This window comes from Lagenorhynchus albirostris, chromosome 10, assembly GCF_949774975.1.
Source record: "Lagenorhynchus albirostris chromosome 10, mLagAlb1.1, whole genome shotgun sequence".
Classification (NCBI taxonomy): Eukaryota; Metazoa; Chordata; class Mammalia; order Artiodactyla; family Delphinidae; genus Lagenorhynchus; species Lagenorhynchus albirostris.
This window is the reverse complement of record NC_083104.1, coordinates 43,009,300-43,030,628: the sequence shown is the minus strand read 5'-3', so window position 1 is coordinate 43,030,628 and position 21,329 is coordinate 43,009,300. Positions and strand designations below refer to the sequence as shown.

Sequence of the window (21,329 nt, the reverse complement as noted above, 5' to 3'; positions counted from 1 at the left end):
GTTGGGTTCCCCATTGTAATTCCTTGGAGTGGTGTGGGAGTCAATCCTAGATTGGCATTCAGTAAATTAGAAAGGAAGAAGATGCCTGGCATGGGGAGTAAATGCATTCAACTTAAACACTACTGCTTTTTCTCAGAGTCTAGTTTTAAGCCTGAGTCTGTAGAGAAAGTCCTTGTAGAAAGGGCTGTCAGGGATAGGGGCTGGGAGAGCTATTTTCCCATGGTAGAGTGACCTATTAGCTTTGGCAAATGCTTTTTGCTTTCTTGGGGTCTCACTTCTGCCAGGTCTGGGTCTCAGAAGTTAGGGAGCTGGCAAAGGATCATAGATGTTAGTGTAAATGTTCATGCCTGTGTTTATGTCTCTTTTGTTTCCATCCTGTCACATTTCGAGAAATTTGCCGACCAAAGGTGAAGACTCATGCACTCATAGTTTTGATTTTACAACCCCCAACTATGGCCCACTTGATTCCCTATTCCTTCCTCTCCTGTTCACACTGCAGCCACTTGTCTACCATCTGCAGGTCCCATTTCAGCAGTTCAGCTGGTTCAGTCTTACTGTCTTCCTTGATGCTTGGGGCTCATTTTTAGAGGCTGAGCTTCTTCTGCTCATTGACCCTGAACTCAGCTTCCCACCTATTTCCAGGTCCTCCAGGAATGATGTCCTGCTTTGGTCTCGCCTATGCCCAAAATTCTTTTTATATCCACAATAGTGGTCACATCTTCTGACCTTCTCCACAGCTAATGAGTTCCCAGGCCCCCTCACCTCAGTCTCAACTCTTGTAGACCCCATGATATGGTCCTTGGAGAGTGGAATCTCAGGGCAGACAGTGTAATTTTCTACCTCCCAGAGCTCTCTGAGGATCTGCTGCTTGTCTCTGCCCTGAGGGTGAAGATGGATGACAGGCGCTGCCCGGTGATCTTCCCAGATGCGAGGAATTTCCGCCCCTTCACTCCTGACTCTTTGGCTGCAATCAAGAAGCGGATCGCCATCCAGAAGGAGAAAAAAAAGTCCAAAGACCAGACAGCAGCAGAACCCCAGCCTCGACCTCAGCTTGACCTAAAGGTGTCCAGAAAGTTGCCCATGCTCTATGGTGACATTCCCCATGAGCTGATAGGGAAGCCCCTGGAAGACTTGGACCCATTCTACAGAAATCATAAGGTACCCTCTGTGGGGAGGCTGGGGTGTTCTAACCATGTTCTAACCACCAGCTGTAATTGGCATTGCATGGATCTCCAAATATTGATCTCAGGGTATAAAGAGGCCAGACCCCACTTCTCCTTTGCTGTCACTCGCTGTCATTGCTTTCACAGTCCTGAGAATGGCTTTCAGTACTAAGTTTCTCTCTGTAATAATGCATGTCTTGGAAAAGAAGATGAATGAGGACGAGGAGCAGCAGAAGGGTAAAAGGAGAACAGAGAAAACATAAGATGGTGTCAGGAAAGAGGACTGGACTAGCAGTCAGAAAAGTTGGGTGTAGGCCATTTCACGTAATTGGATTTATAACTTTGGGTAAATGACTTCACTCATTCTCACTTTTCTAATCAGTAGAATGGGAATAATGCCTGCTCTCCCTACATTACAACATAGGCATGCTATGGAGCCTTTAAAAACTGTAAAACTTTATAAACTGTAAGGCATTATACTGATAAGAAGAATTAATATCACTGTCCATGAATGTCCATTTCAGCAACTAGAGTTTACCTTGAAAAACTCTTAGGCAATAGGCTTTTTAGGCTATTACATGAGATTTATGAAGGTCAGAGCCCTAGACCAACACTTGGCACATAAGAGGAGCTCAATAAGTGAAGTTTAAGAATATTGTAATCAAGTAGGCACATACAGATTACATGTAAACTCCATGCCAATATGTGATAAGCTTGCTGTTTTATCTACCTAGATGTAGGGAAATTCTAGTAAAAGTTCCTCAAAGGGGTTCCTGGATGAGGAAACGTGAGCTCAGGCTCTTCTCATGGCTGTTTGAAAGCCTGGGGCAGTGAGGAAAGTCCTCTACAGACCATCCCCTTTCAGGAAAGACTCAGAAGACCTTGCCATCATCATCTCACTGTGTGATCCAGCAGAGAATGGAAAACCCACTTTGCCAGACTGAAGACAGGAAGGAAGGAAGCTGGGGAGTTTGGGGCAAGTCCTGGAAAATATGGGATGCTGAGAGCATCCTTTTCTGGCACCCATGAGAAACTGACTTCTCCAAAGAAAGATTGCCTGGTTTGTATGTCCTTGAATTGGACAGACTTGGGGTTACCAGGCCGAATGGGGATTGTGTGATGGAAGAAAGCTGGGTATGAGTGGGAAGGACAAAAAAGGGGAAAAGAGACGAAGGAACAAAAACACTCCAATATTTCTCCTTCTCCTAATGCCCCAGAATTCCAGGGGCTTCTAGGAGGCAGAGTAGTTGGAGGTGAGATAACTCCTGGAGGCCTCCTTCTGCCTCTAGGCTAGGTAGGAGATCCAGGAGGTAGGCAGCAGCTTGGTGTTTTGCAGACAGTCCTGGGAGGACAGGCTCTGATACAGCTGGGGTGGATATTCTAGGACCATCTCTTCTCAGCCTGGGTCCTCCCTTTAAATCAGGAGACATGATACTTGTTCAGAGCTCTGCACACCCATGACCTAACACGTCAGTGCTCTCAGCAGTCATGTGATCTATGTGTGGTGTCATTTGCACTTCACCTTACAGATGAGAAGACAAAGCCTTGATGGGGAAGTGGCTTATACCAGGTCAAACAGCTAGTTAGTGGTGGAGCTGGGACTCAAACCAAGGGCTCTTTCTGTAGTCGCAGGTCACTTCCTCTCTTTTCAAAGCTTCCATTTTTGAAGAGCTACAAGGAAAAGCGTGGAGATGTGTCAGCAAGCAGACAGGTTTAAATCATTAAAACCCTGGCAAGTGTAGTTAAATACACCATTAGTTGAAATATTTAAAGCAGTCAGAGGAGGCATTAATAAAATATCAAAATCAAAGGACATAAAATGGATAACTAATAAGAACCTGCTGTATAAAAAAATAAATTAAATTAAATTCAAAAAAAATCAAAGGGCATAGAAGTAGAGCCATATCATGCCACCTATTAATCTGGGTGACCCACCTTAGGAAGAGGTTTGCTCTCTGCCCTAAAATCGTCTTTCTGTCCAAAGGAAGGGCACAGAATCCCCAAAGTGAGTCTTAGACTCCTGGGCTCATAGCTTTTAAAGATTTCATTTTGTTATGGAGGAAACAGAAAATATCCTAGTCCACATTTTCCCTGCAGCCAGATGGCCAGCAGACAAGTAAGTTCCAGCAACTCAGTGAAGGAAGCTGATGTTTGGCAGTGGCTGAAGTTCTGGTATCTCAACCAAGGCGGCAGCTACCCCACTGTTTCTGGGCCTGGGTGACAAGACCTGTCTTTCCTGTCTGAGAATATGCTGGATTACATGTCAAGTAGTACTTTTCTGCAAATATGAAAGGAGCAATGACACAGAAGACAGGAATGACCCTAGTTCTATGAAGGCTTTTGTAACAGCCTTCAGGACATATAAGGGGACAGCCAGATGACAGTTAAATGGAAAGGGAGAGGTCTGAGGGTTGATGTTAGAAGCTTGTGAGTCATTGGTTGTTGTCCAGGTGCGGGTTCAGGCCCAGAGGCCAGGAAGACATGCAAGGAGGAAACAGGGGCAGGTTTGGTGTTTTTCAGTGGGGCCCAACTGGACACTTTGGGTGAACAGTGCACCATTTGGTGTGTCTGTCCTGGATTTGGCATCCCAGGACGTACCCACTACAGGCCAGTAGAGCCTCCAGTGATTGTGACAGATAACCAAAAACAACCACACACATTTCCATTGCCTTCTGTAGGCCCTCCCCTGCCAGTCGAGAACCTCAGGCAGATTTGCCTATGTCCAGGGAGGTGGGGGGAATGGGAGAGCAAGTCTGGGAACTGTGATGATTTTTTATTGAAAATCCTCAAGGATAGAAGTGAATGGCAGACTCTTTCATGTAGCACAGCTCAGGCATAACAATATAAACTCTCTAGGTACCTGACTATTCTAAGATTCATTATAAAGTTTTTATTTAATTTTATCTTTTATTGAAGTATAATGGATTTACAATGTTGTGCCAACAAAGTTTTCATTAGTAATCAAAATAATTTAAAATAATCTGCCAAGTGTGAATGTTCAATTCTATTTCTGTCTCTTCAAGTTTTCTTCTAGTTCTTATCTCCATAAATATATACCATGGAGTACAAATCAGAGGGTTTTGTTTGACCCAGTTATTACTCTTCACCTCTTTTTTCTTTACTTGCAGGGCCCATGCGCTTCATTTCTGGGGCTTCCAGAGTATTTCACTGGGTGAACAGTCCACAGCTCAACAGTTATTTTGGGAGTGAGGGATGACTTTCAATAGATCAGAGTCTTGGGACTCTGAGTGAGACCCAAGCCACATGGGGAGATCTCTTGGCTTCCAGAGTGACAGTGTAGGCTGGTCAGAAAGTACCTCTGGCTTCAGAAGACAGGTCTCCAGTCAGAAGCTACAGTCATCATAATAAGATAAGCCATGACTCAACCTGTGGTTCCACCGAATTTTCTCTGAATGAGCTCATGATAAATATTGTTTGGTCACTGCATGTAATTCCTGTTGTGTTTGGTTTTTTTTGCAGACATTTATGGTGTTGAACAAAAAGAGAACAATCTACCGCTTCAGTGCCAAACGTGCCTTGTTCATTTTGGGGCCTTTCAATTCAATCAGAAGTTTAGCCATTAGAATTTCAGTCCATTCATATCCTTTTGTTGCTTCTTTTACCAAGTCCAGGTCATGTGAAGTGTGCAGAAGCCCTAGGGGTTCACATGTTTGTTGAGTGGAAATAGCTTATTCTTTTAAGAAATACTGGGTGAGTGGCCCTGCTGTATGGCAGGGCTGTGTTGGGACTGGCACCTGTCTGGGATCCTGTGGCCTCAGAGGAGACAGGTCAAAAGGCAAGCAATTTCTTAGTGAGATGGGCAGTCTGGAAGTGGGAGTGTGGAGAGGCTCTGTTGTGCTTTGGAGGTATCAAGAATGGCCTCCTGAAGAAAGGAACATCTAAGTTGAGACCCAAATAAAGGGTAAACTGGCAAACTGTGCACTGTGTTTAGCTGATAAATGAGTCGTGCTAGAACTACAGTGTTTAAAGCTTTTCTAGAAACACTTTCTAGTGTTAAAAGTCCAGATTTTCAGGGGGTGAGGAGACACCAGGCAGTTTTAGATGGGGGGAAGGGGGGTGTGAAAAAGACGTGGGTTGGTAGACGGAAGTACTCAGGAAAACGGGAAGGAATATCTATTTAAGTTGGGTTCCCTAGAAGCAGAGCCTGAGATGGGATTCTTATTTAAGTGATTTAGTGGGGGAGTGCTCTCTGGAAAAGGAAAAACGGAAACAGCATGGAGCAAAAGGAGGAGCCAAGCAAGGACAGGGTCTCAGTTGAGCCCACATCAGACATCAGCTGGAGCCACGGGGATCTCCAGAGCATGAATCTATCACAGAGCTGCCCCGTCTGAAAGCCAGAGGCCCGGTTTCTGTAAATCTGTCGGTCAGACATGTGGAAAGGGAGTGTAGCCCTCCACGGTGAGGAGGCTGCCATTCAGGCTGAGGACAGTTCTTCAAGGGAGGGGACAGCTGTGGGTTGTTCTCAGCCAACGCTCACAGTTAGAGGACAGATGCTCCTGCAGAAAAGGGGCCCTGCAGGGACCCCCACAGCCTCAACTACAATAACTAATGACACATGCCATCCTGCAGTGTAGCTGCCTTAACGGCCCTAGTCACATTGTTCAGCATGTTCATCATCTGCACCGTCATCATCAACTGCGTGTTCATGGCCATGACTCGTGGGAAGGACAGCATTAACATAGATACTGAGAGTGCTGAGTAAGTGTTTGTCCTGCATGCATTTGTCCTATGTTTTTAAGCAAATAAACCTAAAAGAATTATGATTACCTCAGATTTTAGCTATGGAGAGAAGAAAAAGTCACCCATAATCCCAGATCCCCAGCACAAATGCTGGCAGAGTCAGTTTCATTTTTGTATATGTACACTTACAATTGTCTTTAAAGGCCTTTTAAACTTACATTTGTAATAAACAGCACACATACAGATTTTATGTCTAGTTTTACGTGGTCTTCTTTGTCCTTAGGTAGGCTTAATAGGAGCCCATTTTGATGCTACAATATTTCATCAGGTGACTATACCATAATTTACTTAACTACTCTTGTATTTTACTACTATAAATAGCATTGCAACAAGCATCTTTTGGTATAAAGCTACTTTAAAAAATCATTATTTTCTTAGAATAGAGTCTTAGAAATGGGTTTACTAGCTAGACAACCATGGCCCTGACTGGACACCCTAACTATGGTTGAACTGACAGTGACACACCCCAGAGGGCCTGATTTGCCTGGTGGGTTGAGGTCTCCCTATCATGGAGATCTCAAGCCCTGCTTCCTGCTGGTGGGCATGGCTGTACTCCATAGCAGATGTCATTTTGGTCTACATGTCCCACCACTGGCAGGCTTCTGCTGGAAAAGAGAAAATGGCAGGGTGGGAGGTGGAAGGCTAAATGGCTAGGCAGAAATAGCAGTCAGAGGTGGCTGTCTCATTTGCTTGAGATCTAGATGAAGACTTGCAGAATCCCACACATCTGCAATTATAGCCTTTTTTCAAAATACCTATAATTTTACAAATTATACCTGAGTTTAAAAGATGGCATTTACGGGCAGACATTAATTAACCTTCTGTGTTTATTTGTCACCTAAAATGTGAGCAGTTTAGAAAAAAGCGGAAGCAGAAGTAGCTCTTGCCCAAGGCAGCCTCATGACCATTTCTGCTCTTGGACTTAGCTGCTTTGGGATTCTTCGAGTTCCCAAGACCTTAGTTCTTTAGCTTTGAGGGCTAACAATCGTTGGACATTCTACCAGAAAAGGTCCACTTCTTTTACTCTGAACCAGCAGAGTGTTCAAAATCATTGTTTCTGTCCCAGATGTGGGACCAGCGTGTGTGTGTGTGTGTGTGTGTGTGTGTGTGTGTGTGTGTGTGTGCGCGCGCGCATGCCAATCAAGCATATTTTTATTGGGATTATAACAAGAGAGCTAGAGTATTGTCTTTTGGAGGAGGTGGAAGGGGAAGAAGGGAAATAAATTAGAAGGCAGAACATGATGAAGGACTAAAGGAATAAAATGGAAATAGTTTTTTTAAAAATTGTGATAAAATACACATTACATCACATTTGCCATCTTAATCACTTTTAGGTGTACGGATCAGTGGTATTAAGTACATTCGCACAGATGTTCAACCATTACCACTCTCCATCTCCACAACTCTTTTAATCTTGCAAAACTGAAACTCTGTACTCATAAAACAGTAACTCCCCATTCTGCCCTCCCCTCCAGTCCCCTGGAAACCACCATTATACTTTATGTCTCTGTGTATTTGATTACTCTAGGTGCTTCCTGTAAGTGGAATCATACCATATTTGTCTTTTTAAACTAGTTTATTTCCCTTAGTATATGACCTCAAGATTCATCCATGTTGTCACATGTGACAGGATTTCTTTCCTTTCCTAGGCTCAATAATATTCCATTGCATATATATATACCACATTTTATTAATCTATTCATCTGTCAATGGACATTTGGGTTGCTTCTACCTCTTGGCTATTGTGAATAGTGCTGCTGTGAACATGGGTGTGCAAATATCTCTTCAAGACTCTGCTTTCAGTTCTTTTGTATATGTACCCAGAAGTGGGATTGCTGGATCATATGGTAATTAGATTTTTAATCTTTTGAAGAATCTCCATATTATTTTCCATGGTGGTTGCACCATTTTACAATCCCACCACTAGTGCACAAGGGTTTTAATCTCGCCACATCCTCACCAACACTTGTTATTTTCTGCTTTTTTAAAAAAAGTAGCCAGCCTAATGAGTACGAGGTGATATCTCATTGTGGTTTTGATTTGCATTTCCCTGATGATTAGTGATATTGAACATCTTTTCATATGCTTGTTGGCAATTTGTATGTAATCTTTGGAAAAATGTCTATTCAAGTCATTTGGCCATTTTTAAGTGGATTATTTAATTTTTTGTTGCTGAGTTTGTAGGAGTTCTTCATATATTCCAAATATTAACCTCATCAGATATATGATTTGCAGATATTTTCTTCTAGGAGTCTTATAGTTTCAGGTCTTTTTTAAATATTCACAACATTTTTATTTATTTATTTGTTTATTTATTTATCTATTGGGTCTTCGTTGCTGTGCATGGGCTTTCTTTAGCCACGGCAAACAGGGGCTACTCTTCGTTGCGATGCACAGGCTTCTCATTGCAGTGGCTTCTCTTGTTGTTGAGCAGGAGCTCTAGGCGCGTGGGCTTCAGTAGTTGTGGCATGTGGGGTCAGTAGTTGTGGCTCGCTGGCTGTAGAGCGCAGGCTCAATAGTTGTGGCGCACGGGCTTAGCTGCTCTGCGGCATGTGGGATCTTCCCAGACCAGGGCTCGAACTGGTGTCCCCTGCATTGGCAGGCTGATTCTTAACCACTGCACCACCAGGGAAGTCCCTAGTTTCAGGTCTTACATTTAACTCTAATCCATTTTGAATTAATTTTTGTACATGGTATAAGGTAACGGTCCAGCTTCATTCTTTTGCATGTGGATATTGTGCTTTCCCAACACCATTTGTTGAAAAGACTGTCCATGTTGGCTGAAGCTTCTCTCAAGAATATGGCTGTGAAGCTAGGTGTTTAAAAGCAGCTTTACAACTTTATCCATGGGCCTCTTTCTCAGAAATCCCAAATACCAGAACTTGCTTGAGGACCTTACCTTTCTGAACTCTGATTTGCTAAGACAAGAATGTTAAATGTCACATTAAAATGGAATCTGACCTCATGAAGGTCATATCAGACAAATGGGCTCTCTCTTTTTCACATAGCTTATCATATTTCTTCTTGTTCTGAATGATTTGCTTTGTAGGTATGTCTTCACTGGGATTTATATATTTGAAGCATTAGTTAAAATATTGGCAAGAGGTTTTATTCTGGATGAGTTTTCTTTCCTTCGAGATCCGTGGAACTGGCTGGACTCCATTGTCATTGCAACAGCGTAAGAATGTTAAGATTTTTACCAAAGAGACTAGGGGTGGGAAAGAAGCCCCTTGGCTTCCAGCAGGGCCCTGTGTAGATACACATGACTGGCTGAGTGCAGCCAAGTAAAGCCTAGAACTGTGAGTGCAGTGTTGGTTGACACTGAACTGCACCATGTAGCCAACTGATCAGAGGCCTTCACACACACAAATCCATTTCTGGCCGCACCGTGAGGCTTGTGGGATCTTAGTTCCCCAACTAGATATTGAACCCAGGCTCATGGCCATGAAAGCACCAAGTGCTAACCACTGGACTGCCAGGGAATTCCTCACAAATCCATTTCTAGGCCAACACTCATGATCTTACTTTTTCAGCCATTTATTTACCAAACACTGACCTGTTATGGGGCCAGGCTCTGTGCCAGATATAGGGCTTGTGATAATGAAAAAAAATATATCATGCATGGTTCTCACCCTGTTGGAGCTCGCAGGTCAGAGGGGAAGTGAGGCATTTAATGACCATTATAACCTGCTACAGTGAGTGCTAGCATAGGAGCTGTGCATGATTCCAGCTGTTAGAGCATGGAGGAGGAATTAAGGGGTCTAGAACATCTTTGTCTACTGAACGGTCACAAAGAGTTTCTCTCATGTTTTCTCCTAGAAGTGTTATTGTTTTGGCTCTTATGTTTAATTAAGTTTGTGGTCCATTTTGAGTTAGTTATTGTATATGGCATGAGGTTAGAGTTGAAGTTCTTCCTGAAGGAGAGGGCATCAATTTGGCATCCGAATGATGAGATTCCAAATTCATGAGTCAGCAAAATAAAAAGCAAGAGGGGCAATGGCCCATTGCCAGCACAATAATAATAAACCCAACCTTATTTAATTTGTGCCAGCCATTGTCTTAAGCACTTTGCATATATTTTTCTGTTTAATATTCATGAAAGCCCTTTGAAGTAGTTACTATTAATTTCAGAGTTTTACATTTGAAGGTCAATGGTCAAGTGCTCCTGGTTATTGAGAGATGGTGTAGTATGTGGGCTCTGGAGCCAGACCGCCTAGGTTCCTTCTGGGCTTGGCCACCTGGTAAGACCTTATGGAAGTGTACTGGGGCCTGGAACTTGATAGCAAGTCAATAAATGTTTAAGTTGATTTCTGTTATCCATGGATGTAGCCACAACTGCAGTGACTATTTCAAGGAATCCTCATCTATGTCCAAGTGTAAAGGTTAACTGAGAGCAGCCTCCTGTGCAATCTGTGGTCCATAGGGTCCATAGCAATAGAGCACTAGTGGTATTGCCAGGTCCTGACACGAAGGTGGGATTGGAAGGGGAGGTTGCAGATTTCATTCTGGTGGACACACACCTCAGGCTGTGCTTACTTGTGACCTTTGTGGAGATGTGCCGGGCAGACGCATGCCTGAACAAGCCTGGACTTTCCTTGTGCTTTGTCTTGTAGGTTTGTGTCATATTCACCATATATCAAGGACAGCAGCATCAGTCTGTCATCCCTGCGTACCTTCCGAGTGTTCAGAGCTTTGAAAGCAATTTCAGTAATTTCAGGTACGTCACTCTAACTTTCAACACTGGCTCTTAGCGGAAGAGAATAGTTAAAATTTCTCAATATGTCATGTAAACCACAAACTAACAAACTCTGCTTTATTCATTTATTTGATCATTCAACAAATATGTATTGAGCACCTAATATCCACTGTGCTAGCTGCTTGGGATATATCAATGAGCAAACAGACAAAGGTCCCTGCCCTCATGGAGTTTACATTCTAGGTGGGGGGTTGGGAGACAGACTTAAGCAGTAACTATAATAAATAAGTAAATTATATAGCATGCTGGAAAGTGACATATGCCATGGAAAAATAAAATGGAAAAGTAGGCGATGTGGTGGCTCTTGGAAGTCACGGGGGTTCATGGAAGCAGGTTGCAATTTTAGTGGGGTGGTTAGGATAGGTGTCATTGAGAAGGTGAGATGTGAGCAGATTTGAAGGTGGTGAGGGAGTTTCACAAGCAGATATATGGGAAAGAGTGTTCTGAGCATAGGAAGCAGCCAGTCTGCAGACCGAGGACTATAAAACATGTGGGTGGGGCTGGAGCAGACAGAATGAGGGGCCAGGTGGTGGAGGAGGGACCACAGAGGTGAAGGGGAGGCACCTAAGTACCGGGAAGACTTGGGCTTTGCTCTGAGAGAAATGGGAGCCATGCAGGGGCTTTGAGCAGAGGAGTCATGACCTGACCCAAGCTTTAAAAGGATTACTCTGGCTGTTGTGTGGGGAACAGAATGTGCGGGAGCAAAGGTAGAAGCAGGAAGACCAGATAGGAGGCATGTTGGTCACCATGGAAATGTGCTGCTCAGATCTCCTGCTGCAGGGAGTGCAGTTGACTAATGGTCCCAGCTGCCCCCTCTCTGGATTCACCACTGCATTCATGTTCATGCCAAGATCACGCCTTCCCTGCATGTGGGGGCCGCTAGTGCAGGCCCACCCCTGAAAGGTATGGGACTCCTCTATGTGGGACTTTGGCTCAGCGGCTCCTCAGCAACCAGGGTGAGACTGTCTCACAGCAGCACTGCAGTCTGAGGCACTTCCTGTCTATCCTGCTTCCTTCCTGATCTCCTTTCCCAGGTGTCAGCCCTGTGTCACAGTCTGAGGCTCTCTTTGTCCCTCCACTCACTCCCTCCAGATTATTCCTCACAAGCATTTCCCCAAGAAATCTCTTGCAATCTGGTCTCAAAGTGTCTGCTTCTCAGAGGGCCCAAACTGACACAGGGGGCCACTGCCATAATCCAAGCAGGAGGTGGTGGTGCTCTCAGATCAGGCAGTGGAAGAGGAGTTGGTGAATGGTGGTCAGATTCTGTGTAAATTTGAAGGTGGAAACAAGAGAACTTCCTGACAGGTTGATTGTATACATGATATGAGCAAAAGAAGAGTAAAGGATGAGTCAAGGTTTTTTGTCTGAGGGACTGGAAAGATGGAATCATCACTGAATGAGAAAAGGAAGGCTGTGAGAGAAGCAGGCCTTGGGGGTCAGATTAGGAATCAGCTTTGCATGTGTTCTGTTTGAGATGGCTGTGAGACATCCAAGTCAAAGTACCAAGTAGGCAATTAGATATGTGAGGCTGGAGTTCCAGGGCTGCAGATATCATTTTGGAGATTATGAGCCTGTAGATGATATTTAGAGCCATGGAATCTGATGAGATTACCAAGAAAATGAGCATAGATGGAAAGTAGAAGAGGACAAAGGACTGAGTCCCAGGCACTGTAGACCTTAAAGGGGTGGGGAGAGAGGAGAAACCAGCAAAGGAGATGAGCAAGAGCCACCAGTAAAGGAGGAAAGAGAGCAAAAGTGGTCTCTTGGAAGCCAGGCAAGGAAGGAGCTCGGTGGATCAGGATGAAGCCAAGGACGGGGTTGTAAATATGAATTCCAGTTTATCAGAAATGAGGTTATTATGGCACAGTCTTCTCCTTCCCCTTTCCTCTCTTTCCTTTACAAAAAAAAACTTTATTAAAAAATATTCTCCCTCTGGACTCCTTCCTTCCCCCCTTCTTCTTCCCTTCTTCTTCTAGTCTCTTCTATCAAAACTCCAGGCAATTTGGATCTTTTTCATACAGAGGCAGTGGTTATTTTTGGAAACTCCAGAAGAACAACTGCATAGTGATAAAGCAACTGGCAGTCAGAGGACACTTTACGTAGAACATGTCTCTCTTTCTCTTCCTCTTTTGCAAGGTGGACCTTGGTTTCCCAGGTAGATTTAGGGGCTTTCTGCCTGAGCTGAGTCCCTCATACTTCGCGTGGGTAAAATATACATTCAGGGAGACACTTAGCAGCTTTCATGTTCCCTTCCTCGTCTCTAAGCAGGTGAACATACTCTCCATTTTGACTCATGAAACGCATGAGATCCCTGGATGCTTTTTGGAAGGAAGAGTATGAGATACAATCTTTTATGGGACTATGTAAAAATAATTCAGGAATCACAGCTATCTTTCATCCAAATCATCTTGCTTTGGAGAAGACTCGAGCCTCTTGTTACAGACGAAAAATCAGGCGTAGATGAGGTTACACTATTTTCGTGTTTGGTGCCCCTGACCATGCAGAGGAAACGTGATCTTGGCGTGAACATAAGTGCACTGGTGAATCCAGTGGATGTCCCAGCTTGGCCTGAAGTCTCCTCCTCATGTGGCATCACCCTTGGTGGAAGGTCATCTGCTGTGGGCTTGGCCTCCCATCAGATGCTGCTTTGTGTTCTCAAGTCTGCCATTCATGGTTTATGCTGATCAACCGAAACTTTGTCACTTAGTGTCATCCCACACATTACCGATGCCATCTGCTGGTTTATCTCTCCAGCTGTGTTGAGAGCAGAGCCTGTGACTCAGTGTTGTGCTGGGACTGACTTGTTCCAACTCCCCAGCAGACTGTGCACATCTTTTTCCAACTCTGCATCCAGGGACGTCATGTTGGTAGCTTGAAAACAGCTGGGGGAGAAGGGTGTATGGAGGGAGAAGAGGGATCTACGCTCCGGAATTCAGCAAACAAGGACATCTGTAAATGCTGCAAATGAAGACTTTCTCTGTCTCCCCTCCCCGCAAGAGCTGATTTTAAACATTTACCAACAGACTGCAAGACTATGTCCTTTTTATTTTGTAACTTTGGCAGCCTGACAGTGTACCATGGACATAGTATGTGCTTGGTAAATATATTTCTTGAATGAATTTTTAAAAACCCTTATAATAAGTAGTAATCTGAGTTTCTTTTCCTAAGACATCCTTATTATTTGGGTCCAGACAAAGCTCCTTCTTCCAGCTCCCTGATCCCCCAATTTAGCTATATCTCATGGCACCTCGTGTACCTTATAGTAGGTAGTAGCTACCAAATGTTAAATACAGCTCTGCTCCTTCTCTCAGGAGGCCTCACTTTGGCCTTAATGCTGCCTGTGACCCCCAGCCGTGGAGGTGCCTGCACAACTGTCATCAAGTTATGTCTTGTGTCTCTGTGGCATGTTTCTGCTCAAAGTCTTCTCACTTGCCCTTCAGAGCAGCCCTGTGGCATCTGTAGAGCAGGATAAAGAGGCCAAGTCCTAGACCAGTGGACCACTCTGATGACCCATAGCTTCTAAGGCACAGCGTTATGGCCTCAGAATCCTAGGTCAGGCCAGTTTCTGATACCAGCATGCAATCAGACAACTTTTGAGGCCTTGTTGCTCCCTCTCTGTTCCTTGCCTGTGTCTGGTGTGTGTGTGTGTGAGTGGGGGGCTTCTCCCCACATCTGTACTCTTCCTCAGGTCTGAAGGTCATTGTTGGGGCCTTGCTGCGCTCTGTGAAGAGGCTTATCGATGTGATGATCCTGACTCTCTTTTGCCTCAGCATCTTCGCCCTGGTAGGTCAGCAGCTCTTCATGGGAAATCTGAACCAGAAATGTGTGAGGAAAGACTGTGACTCTGACTATAAAGGTAAACACCCCACCTTTCACTCCTTGGTTTGTGCATGGTTAACTTTTATTTATCCCCACTCATATGTCTACTGATCTGCATTACAGAGTGTCTTAGGATCAAGGGATGACTTGTCCTTCTAGGGTTCTCAAGTGGGCAGATGCATTTCTTAGAGAACTGCCTCATTCTTTGGGTATCCATGAAGAAGTAAAATCCTGAAGCCACATCTATAGGAGTGGTGTCACCTTCCATCTCTGCCCACTTCCTTGTCATGTTTTGCAGAAATCTTCAGAGTGCCTGGCTTTGGCCAAAGGGGACCAGCAACTTCCCACAGTGCCTGTCCCCACCCAAGTATTTTCTTCAATGATATTGCTCCTTTTATGTTGCACCCTCTCCACTCTGAGGTCAACCCTATATCAATTTCATGTGTCCTGAATTTTATGTGGCCATACTTTCTCCATGACTGTCCTGGTTTATGAGCTTCTCATGGGCTGACCCTGTGTCCAGCTTCTCCTAGGGGTGGTCTCTGGTTCAGTTCTATGTACTGAGAGGTACTGCTTCCTCCTCTTATTTCTCCTTCCTTCTCCTTTTCCCTCTTTTTCTCTTGCATCTTCCTGAGGGCTTAGGCTCTAGTTCCTCTCTAGATCATTTCATTGAGATCACTTTGATCACTTTGATCATTTTGGAGGATTCTGAACCATCTGTTTCAAGCATAATCTGGCATATTTGCTATTCTTTTTCCTTTCAATGTTGTTTTTTCAAATCTGAATTTATAATTATTTCCTTCTCAGACTATTGCTTTGAAAAGAAAGATTCCACTGAATTCAGAATATGTGGCACATGGATGGAGAGCGGGTAAGATGTTTATACTCTTCATTCTATCTTTTTGAAGTGATGTGGCAGACAGTCTTTATCTAATGACTTGTAGAAGCAGTGGTGGTAGTTCTCAAACACTACTATTTCATGTGTCTAAGAAAGTTTATTTTATTTGGTTTTTTTAACATATTTATTTATTTGGTTGTGCTGGGTCTTAGTTGCAGCAGGCGGGCTCCTTAGTTGCGGCTCTCCAGCTCGTTAGTCACAGCACGTGGGCTCCTTAGTTGTGGCATGCAAAATCTTAGTTGCGGCATGCATGTGGGATTGGTTCCCCGACCAGAGAATGAACCCGAGGCCCCTGCACTGGGAGCACAGAGTTTTATCCACTGCGCCACCAGAGAAGTCCCTCTAAGCAGGTTTAGATGTGCATTACTAAATTAAAAATTATTTCCAAGTGTTTAAAGCAGTTCTCTCTCCTAAATTATATTGAATTTGTATCTGATGAGAAACCTACTGAAAACATAGGGGTATTTTGACATTATGGAGCGGATATTCAAGGCCATCAAAGGTAAGAAAGGATGTTGTGACTGAAAGCCCCATCTAGGCCTATTTCCTGTTCAATGACATGGCCCTGATGGAAGACATCTCAGCACACGTCTTCTGTTTGTTGATCTGTGACCCCCACTGCCTCTAATTGCACACACTGTTGTATGTGTGTTCATACACATTCACTTCAACAGTTAGCCCTCTGACCCTTTGGGGATACTGTTCCTTCTTCCAGGATATTAGTACTCTCTGTGGTGAGAGATTCATTCAGTGAAGGTTTATTGAGTGTATTTCAAATTAAGATAATATGCTAGGCACTTTGATGAAATAGATGACATTTATCTCTCAATAACAAATAGGTATCAAGGGCCAACATTGTGCCAAGCTCTGTGTTAGGCCCTAGGAATCCAAGTACAAACAAAGGAGTGCTGCCCTCTTGAAATTGACATCTTTCAGGCAACAGAGATGTACAGTAAATTCTTGAAAGTGTGATGAATGTTATAAGAGAGACCTGTAGATACTGAGAGAGATAACAGAGATGTAACCCTGCCTGTAAAATTAAGGAAGTCTTCTCGTGGTGGTCACAGATTCTGATTAGGTCAAACTCACAGACTTATTAGGTTTTAATACAGGGTTTATTGAGCTCTCTAGAATGATCCTCGGCAGGACATACTGCACGTACATTGTTTTCATTCAATGAGGAGCCCAACAGCTGTCACAACAGTGCTTCTTTGATCCATCATCCATGCAGGGCAGGTATGGTTACTATAAGCAAAATCCAAGGTGGGGTGGGCCATCTAAACATACAGATGCAGAAGCCTTGGTTTCCAACTGTGTGCCAGTCACAACTCTCTCAGTCTAGGTGTAGTCTCAAAGCTCAGGAGTTTTACAGTAAGCGAACTCCTAGTACATGACCTTCGACACTGATCATAACGTGGTAGTTTCCAAGGAGATGGCAGATCTGAGGTCACCTTCCCAGACAGGCCTCTGTTCAGGGCCCAGGCTTGGTTTTCAGCCTTTACTCACTGCCTCCTCTGAGGACTGACTGAGTGGTGACTACAACATGGGTCTGAAGCATGAGTGGGAAGTTCTGGTGGATGAGAAGATAGAGCAAACGATTCCTGATGGTACAAATAGCAAGGATGAAAGCCTCAGGACATGAGGACATGCGGGGATAGTAAGAAGCCCAGAAGCTTGTTAGGCAGAGGGACAGGAGACAGGAGCCAACCATGCAGGACCTGGTAGCCCATCACTGCTGAGGATTTTGACTTCAATCACAAAGGAAACAAGACCTGATCAGATTAGATACTTTTAAAACTCACTTTTGTCTGCTACATGGAGAATGGATGGATAGAGTAGATGAAGCAGCCACTTAGGAGGCTATGTTAATACAGATGAGAGTCACGAAGCTGTTCAGTGGAGATGAAGAGAAATGGATGGATGAATCCCAAAGACATTTAGGAGACAGAAAGAACAAGACTTGTGGATTGAAGAGGGGTGTTGGCATCTGTGCAAATGCACGTGTAGGATAGTGGTGAGAAGTGCAAAGGGGAGAATAGAAAAAATCAATATAGAATTAAAAGATAAAGCAATGAAAGAGACAGAAAATATGAGAATAAATATCAATCCAGAAGTTTCAGCTTTTGACTAAGTAGGAATTCCAGAAATAGAGCACAGAAAAAGCAAAAGGGAGGAAATTAGCAAAGATAATACAGAGAATTTCCCTGGGATTAAAGATGCAAATACCTCAGTGGCCCATAAAGTAGCCAACACAATGAATGAAAAAGGACCGTGTCAGGTGCACTATCATGGCATTTCAGAATCTTTGGGGAAAAAGATCTGAAAACCAAAGAGAAAAAGGTTACCCACAAAGGAACAGTATCAGAATCCTCAACAACAGCATAGGGTTAATAGCTGAGCAGTGATTTTATGTTTCTGAAGAAAAACTATGTTCAACCCCAAATTCTATTTCTGGTCAAACTGTAACTCTACTGTGAAGGCAGAGTAAAGATATACCCATATGTGCAAAGATCACCCAGTCTTCCTAAAAAGCTACTTGAGGTTTGGTCCAGAAAAATGAGGGAGTAAAACTTAGAAAGAGCAATACAAAATAGCCAAGAAAAAATGTATCTGACGCAGGAGACCCAATGACACAGGCTGTGATATTTTCCATGAAGAGTGATATAAGTAGTGGTGAGGTAGGGTGGGATGTTGGAAAACCCTTATCTACCACAGCAGAAAGCTAGTCAACAAAGACTAAAACTGATAAATCAAATACCAGGATAAGCATTTTAAAAAATTATAGTATAGTTGAATCTCAATATCATATTAGTTTCAGGTGTACAATATGGTGATTCAATATTTTCATAAGTTATGCTCTAAAGTTACTGTAAAATATTGGCTATATTCCTGTGCTGTGTAATATATCCTTGTAGCCTATTTATTTATTTATTTATTTATTTATTTATTATTTTTTGTGGTACGCGGGCCTCTCACTGTTGTGGCCTCTCCCGTTGCGGAGCACAGGCTCCGGACGCGCAGGCTCAGCGGCCATGGCTCACGGGCCCAGCCGCTCCGCGGCACGTGGGATCCTCCCGGACCGGGGCACGAACCTGTGTCCCCTGCATTGGCAAGCGGACTCTCAACCACTGCGCCACCAGGGAAGCCCTATTTTTAATTTTTTGAGGAACCCCGTATTGTTTTCCACAGTGGCTGCACTAATTTACATTCCCACCAACAGTGTACTAGTCTTCCTTTTTCTCCACATTCCTGCCAACATTTGTTATTTGTAGACTTTTTGATCATAGCCATTCTGACAGGTTTGAGGTCATATCTCATTGTGGTTTTGATTTGCATTTCTCTCACAGCATTGTTCTGCATCTTTCCATGTGCCCGTTAGCCATCTGTATGTCTTCTTTGAAAAATGTCTATTCAGGTCTTCTGCCATTTTTTAATCAGGTTGTTTGTTTTTTTTGATAGAGTTGTGTGAGCTGTTTATATATTTTGAATATTAACCCCTTATCGGTCATATCATTTGCAAATATTTTCACTCATCTAGTAGGTTGTCTTTTCATTTTGTCAGTGATTTCCTTTGCTGTGCAAAACTTTTTAAGATTAATTAGTTTGTTTATTTTTGCTTTTGCTTCCTATGCCTTAGAAGAAAGATCAAAAAAATATTGCTATGATTTATGTCAAAGAGTGTTCTGCCTATGTTTTCTTCTAGGAGTTTTATGGTTTCCGGTCTTACATTTAGGTCTTTAATCTGTTTTGAGTTTAATTTTGTATATGGTTTGAGAAAATGTTTTAATTTCATTCTTTTCCATGTAGCTGTCCAGTTTTCCCATCACATTTATTGAAGAGACTGTCCTTTTCCCATTGTATATTCTTTCCTCCTTTATTGTAGATTAATTGACCATAAGTACATGAGTTTATTTCTGAGCTCTATATTCTATTCCATTGATCTGTGTCTATTTTTGTGCCAGTACCATGCTGTTTTGGTTACTGTAGCTTTGTAGTGTAGTCTGAAGTCAGGGAACATGATATTCCCAGCTTTGTTCTTTTTTCTCAAGATTGCTTTTGCTCTTCAGGGTCTTTTTTGGTTCCATATAAATTTTAGGATTATTTGTTCTAGTTCTATGAAAAATGTCATGGTTATTTTGATAGGGATTGCATTAAATCTGCAGATTGCTTTGCGGTAGGATGGACATTTTAACAACATTAATTCTTCCAATCCATGAACACAGTATATCTTTCCATTTCTTTATATCATTTTCAGTTTCCTTCATCAGTGTTTTATAGTTTTCAGAGTATAGGTCTTTTACCTCCTTGGTTAAGTTTATTCCTAGGTATTTTATTCTTTTTAATGTAATTTTAAATGGGATTGTCTTCTTGCTTTCTCTTTCTGATAGTTTATTATTAGTATATAAAAAGCAACAGATTTCTGAATATTAATCTTGTATCCTGAAATTTTACTGAATGCATTTATTAGCTCAAATAGTTTTTTTGATGGACACTTTAGTTTTCTATCTATAGTATCATGTCATTTGCAAATAGTGATAGTTTTACTTCTTCCCTTCCAATTTGGATGACTTTTTTTTTTTTTTTTCTTGGCTGATTGCTGTGGCTAAGACTTCCAATGCTATGTTAAATAGAAGTGGTGAGAGTGGGCATCCACCTTATTCCTGAGATTAAGCAAGCGTGTGCATATGTTCTTCATGAGCAGAGTCTCAGTTTGTTACAGCCCTCCTGTAAGTCCCACTGGTTTTCAAACCAGCTAAGGGAACTTGTCTTCCTGGTGTTGGACCCCAGGGCTGGGGTGCCCAATATGTGATTCAAACCCCTCACTCCCCGGGGAGGATCTCCAAGCCCATGATATCCCTCTCTTCTGTGCCCCTAACTAGGGAGTCCCAACCTGATTGCTTCTCCTTCCTTCCTTTCTGACTCAGTGTGGATCTTTCTTTACAGTCTTGTGTCCAGTTTACCACCAGTGTCCAGTTTGTTTTCATTGAGAATTGTTCCACATGTAGATGTATTTTTTAATATAAATTTATTTATTTGTTTATTTCTGGCTGCATTGGGTCTTTGTTGCTGTGCGCGGGCTTTCTCTAGTTGTGGTGCATGGGCTTCTCATTTCAGTGGCTTCTCTTGTTGTGGAGCATGGGCTCTAGGCGTGTGGGCTTCAGTAGTTGTGGCACTCAGGCTCAGTAGTTGTGGCTCACGGGCTCTAGAGCACAGGCTCAGTAGTTGTGGTGCATGGGCTTAGTTGCTCCATGGCATGTGGGATCTTCCTGGACCAGGGTTCGAACCCGTGTCCCCTGCATTGGCAGGCCGATTCTTAACCACTGCGCTACCAGGGAAGTCCCATGTAGATGTATTTTTGGTGTATTCATTGGGGAGGTGAGCTCAGCATCCTCCTACTCCGCCACCTTGATCTTCTCCCAGTAAAAGCACTATATTTAGAGATAACAGACCTAAAAGAGCTAAAAGTTGTTGAATTTGGGGTGTATAAATGACAGATGAAGAATGATGGAATGGTTTTCATTACAAGCCTTTTGGTGCCATGTGACTTTTTTTAAACCACATGCATGTGTTACTTTGATAAAAATACTATGTTTATTACAAATTAAGAAAGTACATACTCATAGTATATTTGATAGATGCACTCAGTGATGTGTTTTTGGTGATGTGGACAAAGACCTATATGCAAGATATCTACTGTTTTTAAAGTAAAACCCAAATGTTTGTAAGAATAGAGGACTGATAACAATTGATATCTAAATATTTAGCATTAGCAAAGCACTTATATAAATCCCAGAACTGTAGGACATGAAAAGAAATGAGATATTTCCTTGTATGCTGGTGGAAAAGACCTCCAATCAATACCATTCCATGAAAAAAGCAAAGTGCAAGAGAGTGTTCAAAGAATGCTCCCATCCATATATTATAGAAAATG

The 21,329-nt window shown here is 43.0% G+C and overlaps 1 protein-coding gene across 1 annotated transcript in view; it reads left to right on the top strand.

The window, feature by feature from the left end:
* Positions 1 to 21,329, top strand: part of SCN11A (sodium voltage-gated channel alpha subunit 11) — a 78,422-nt gene that overhangs the window by 6,447 nt on the left and 50,646 nt on the right. The window contains exons 3-9 of the mRNA XM_060162191.1: positions 848 to 1,158; positions 4,644 to 4,762; positions 5,781 to 5,882; positions 8,974 to 9,102; positions 10,538 to 10,641; positions 14,369 to 14,536; positions 15,307 to 15,370. Coding sequence (XP_060018174.1) covers positions 848 to 1,158; positions 4,644 to 4,762; positions 5,781 to 5,882; positions 8,974 to 9,102; positions 10,538 to 10,641; positions 14,369 to 14,536; positions 15,307 to 15,370 — 997 coding nt within the window. The remainder of the gene's footprint in view (positions 1 to 847; positions 1,159 to 4,643; positions 4,763 to 5,780; positions 5,883 to 8,973; positions 9,103 to 10,537; positions 10,642 to 14,368; positions 14,537 to 15,306; positions 15,371 to 21,329) is intronic.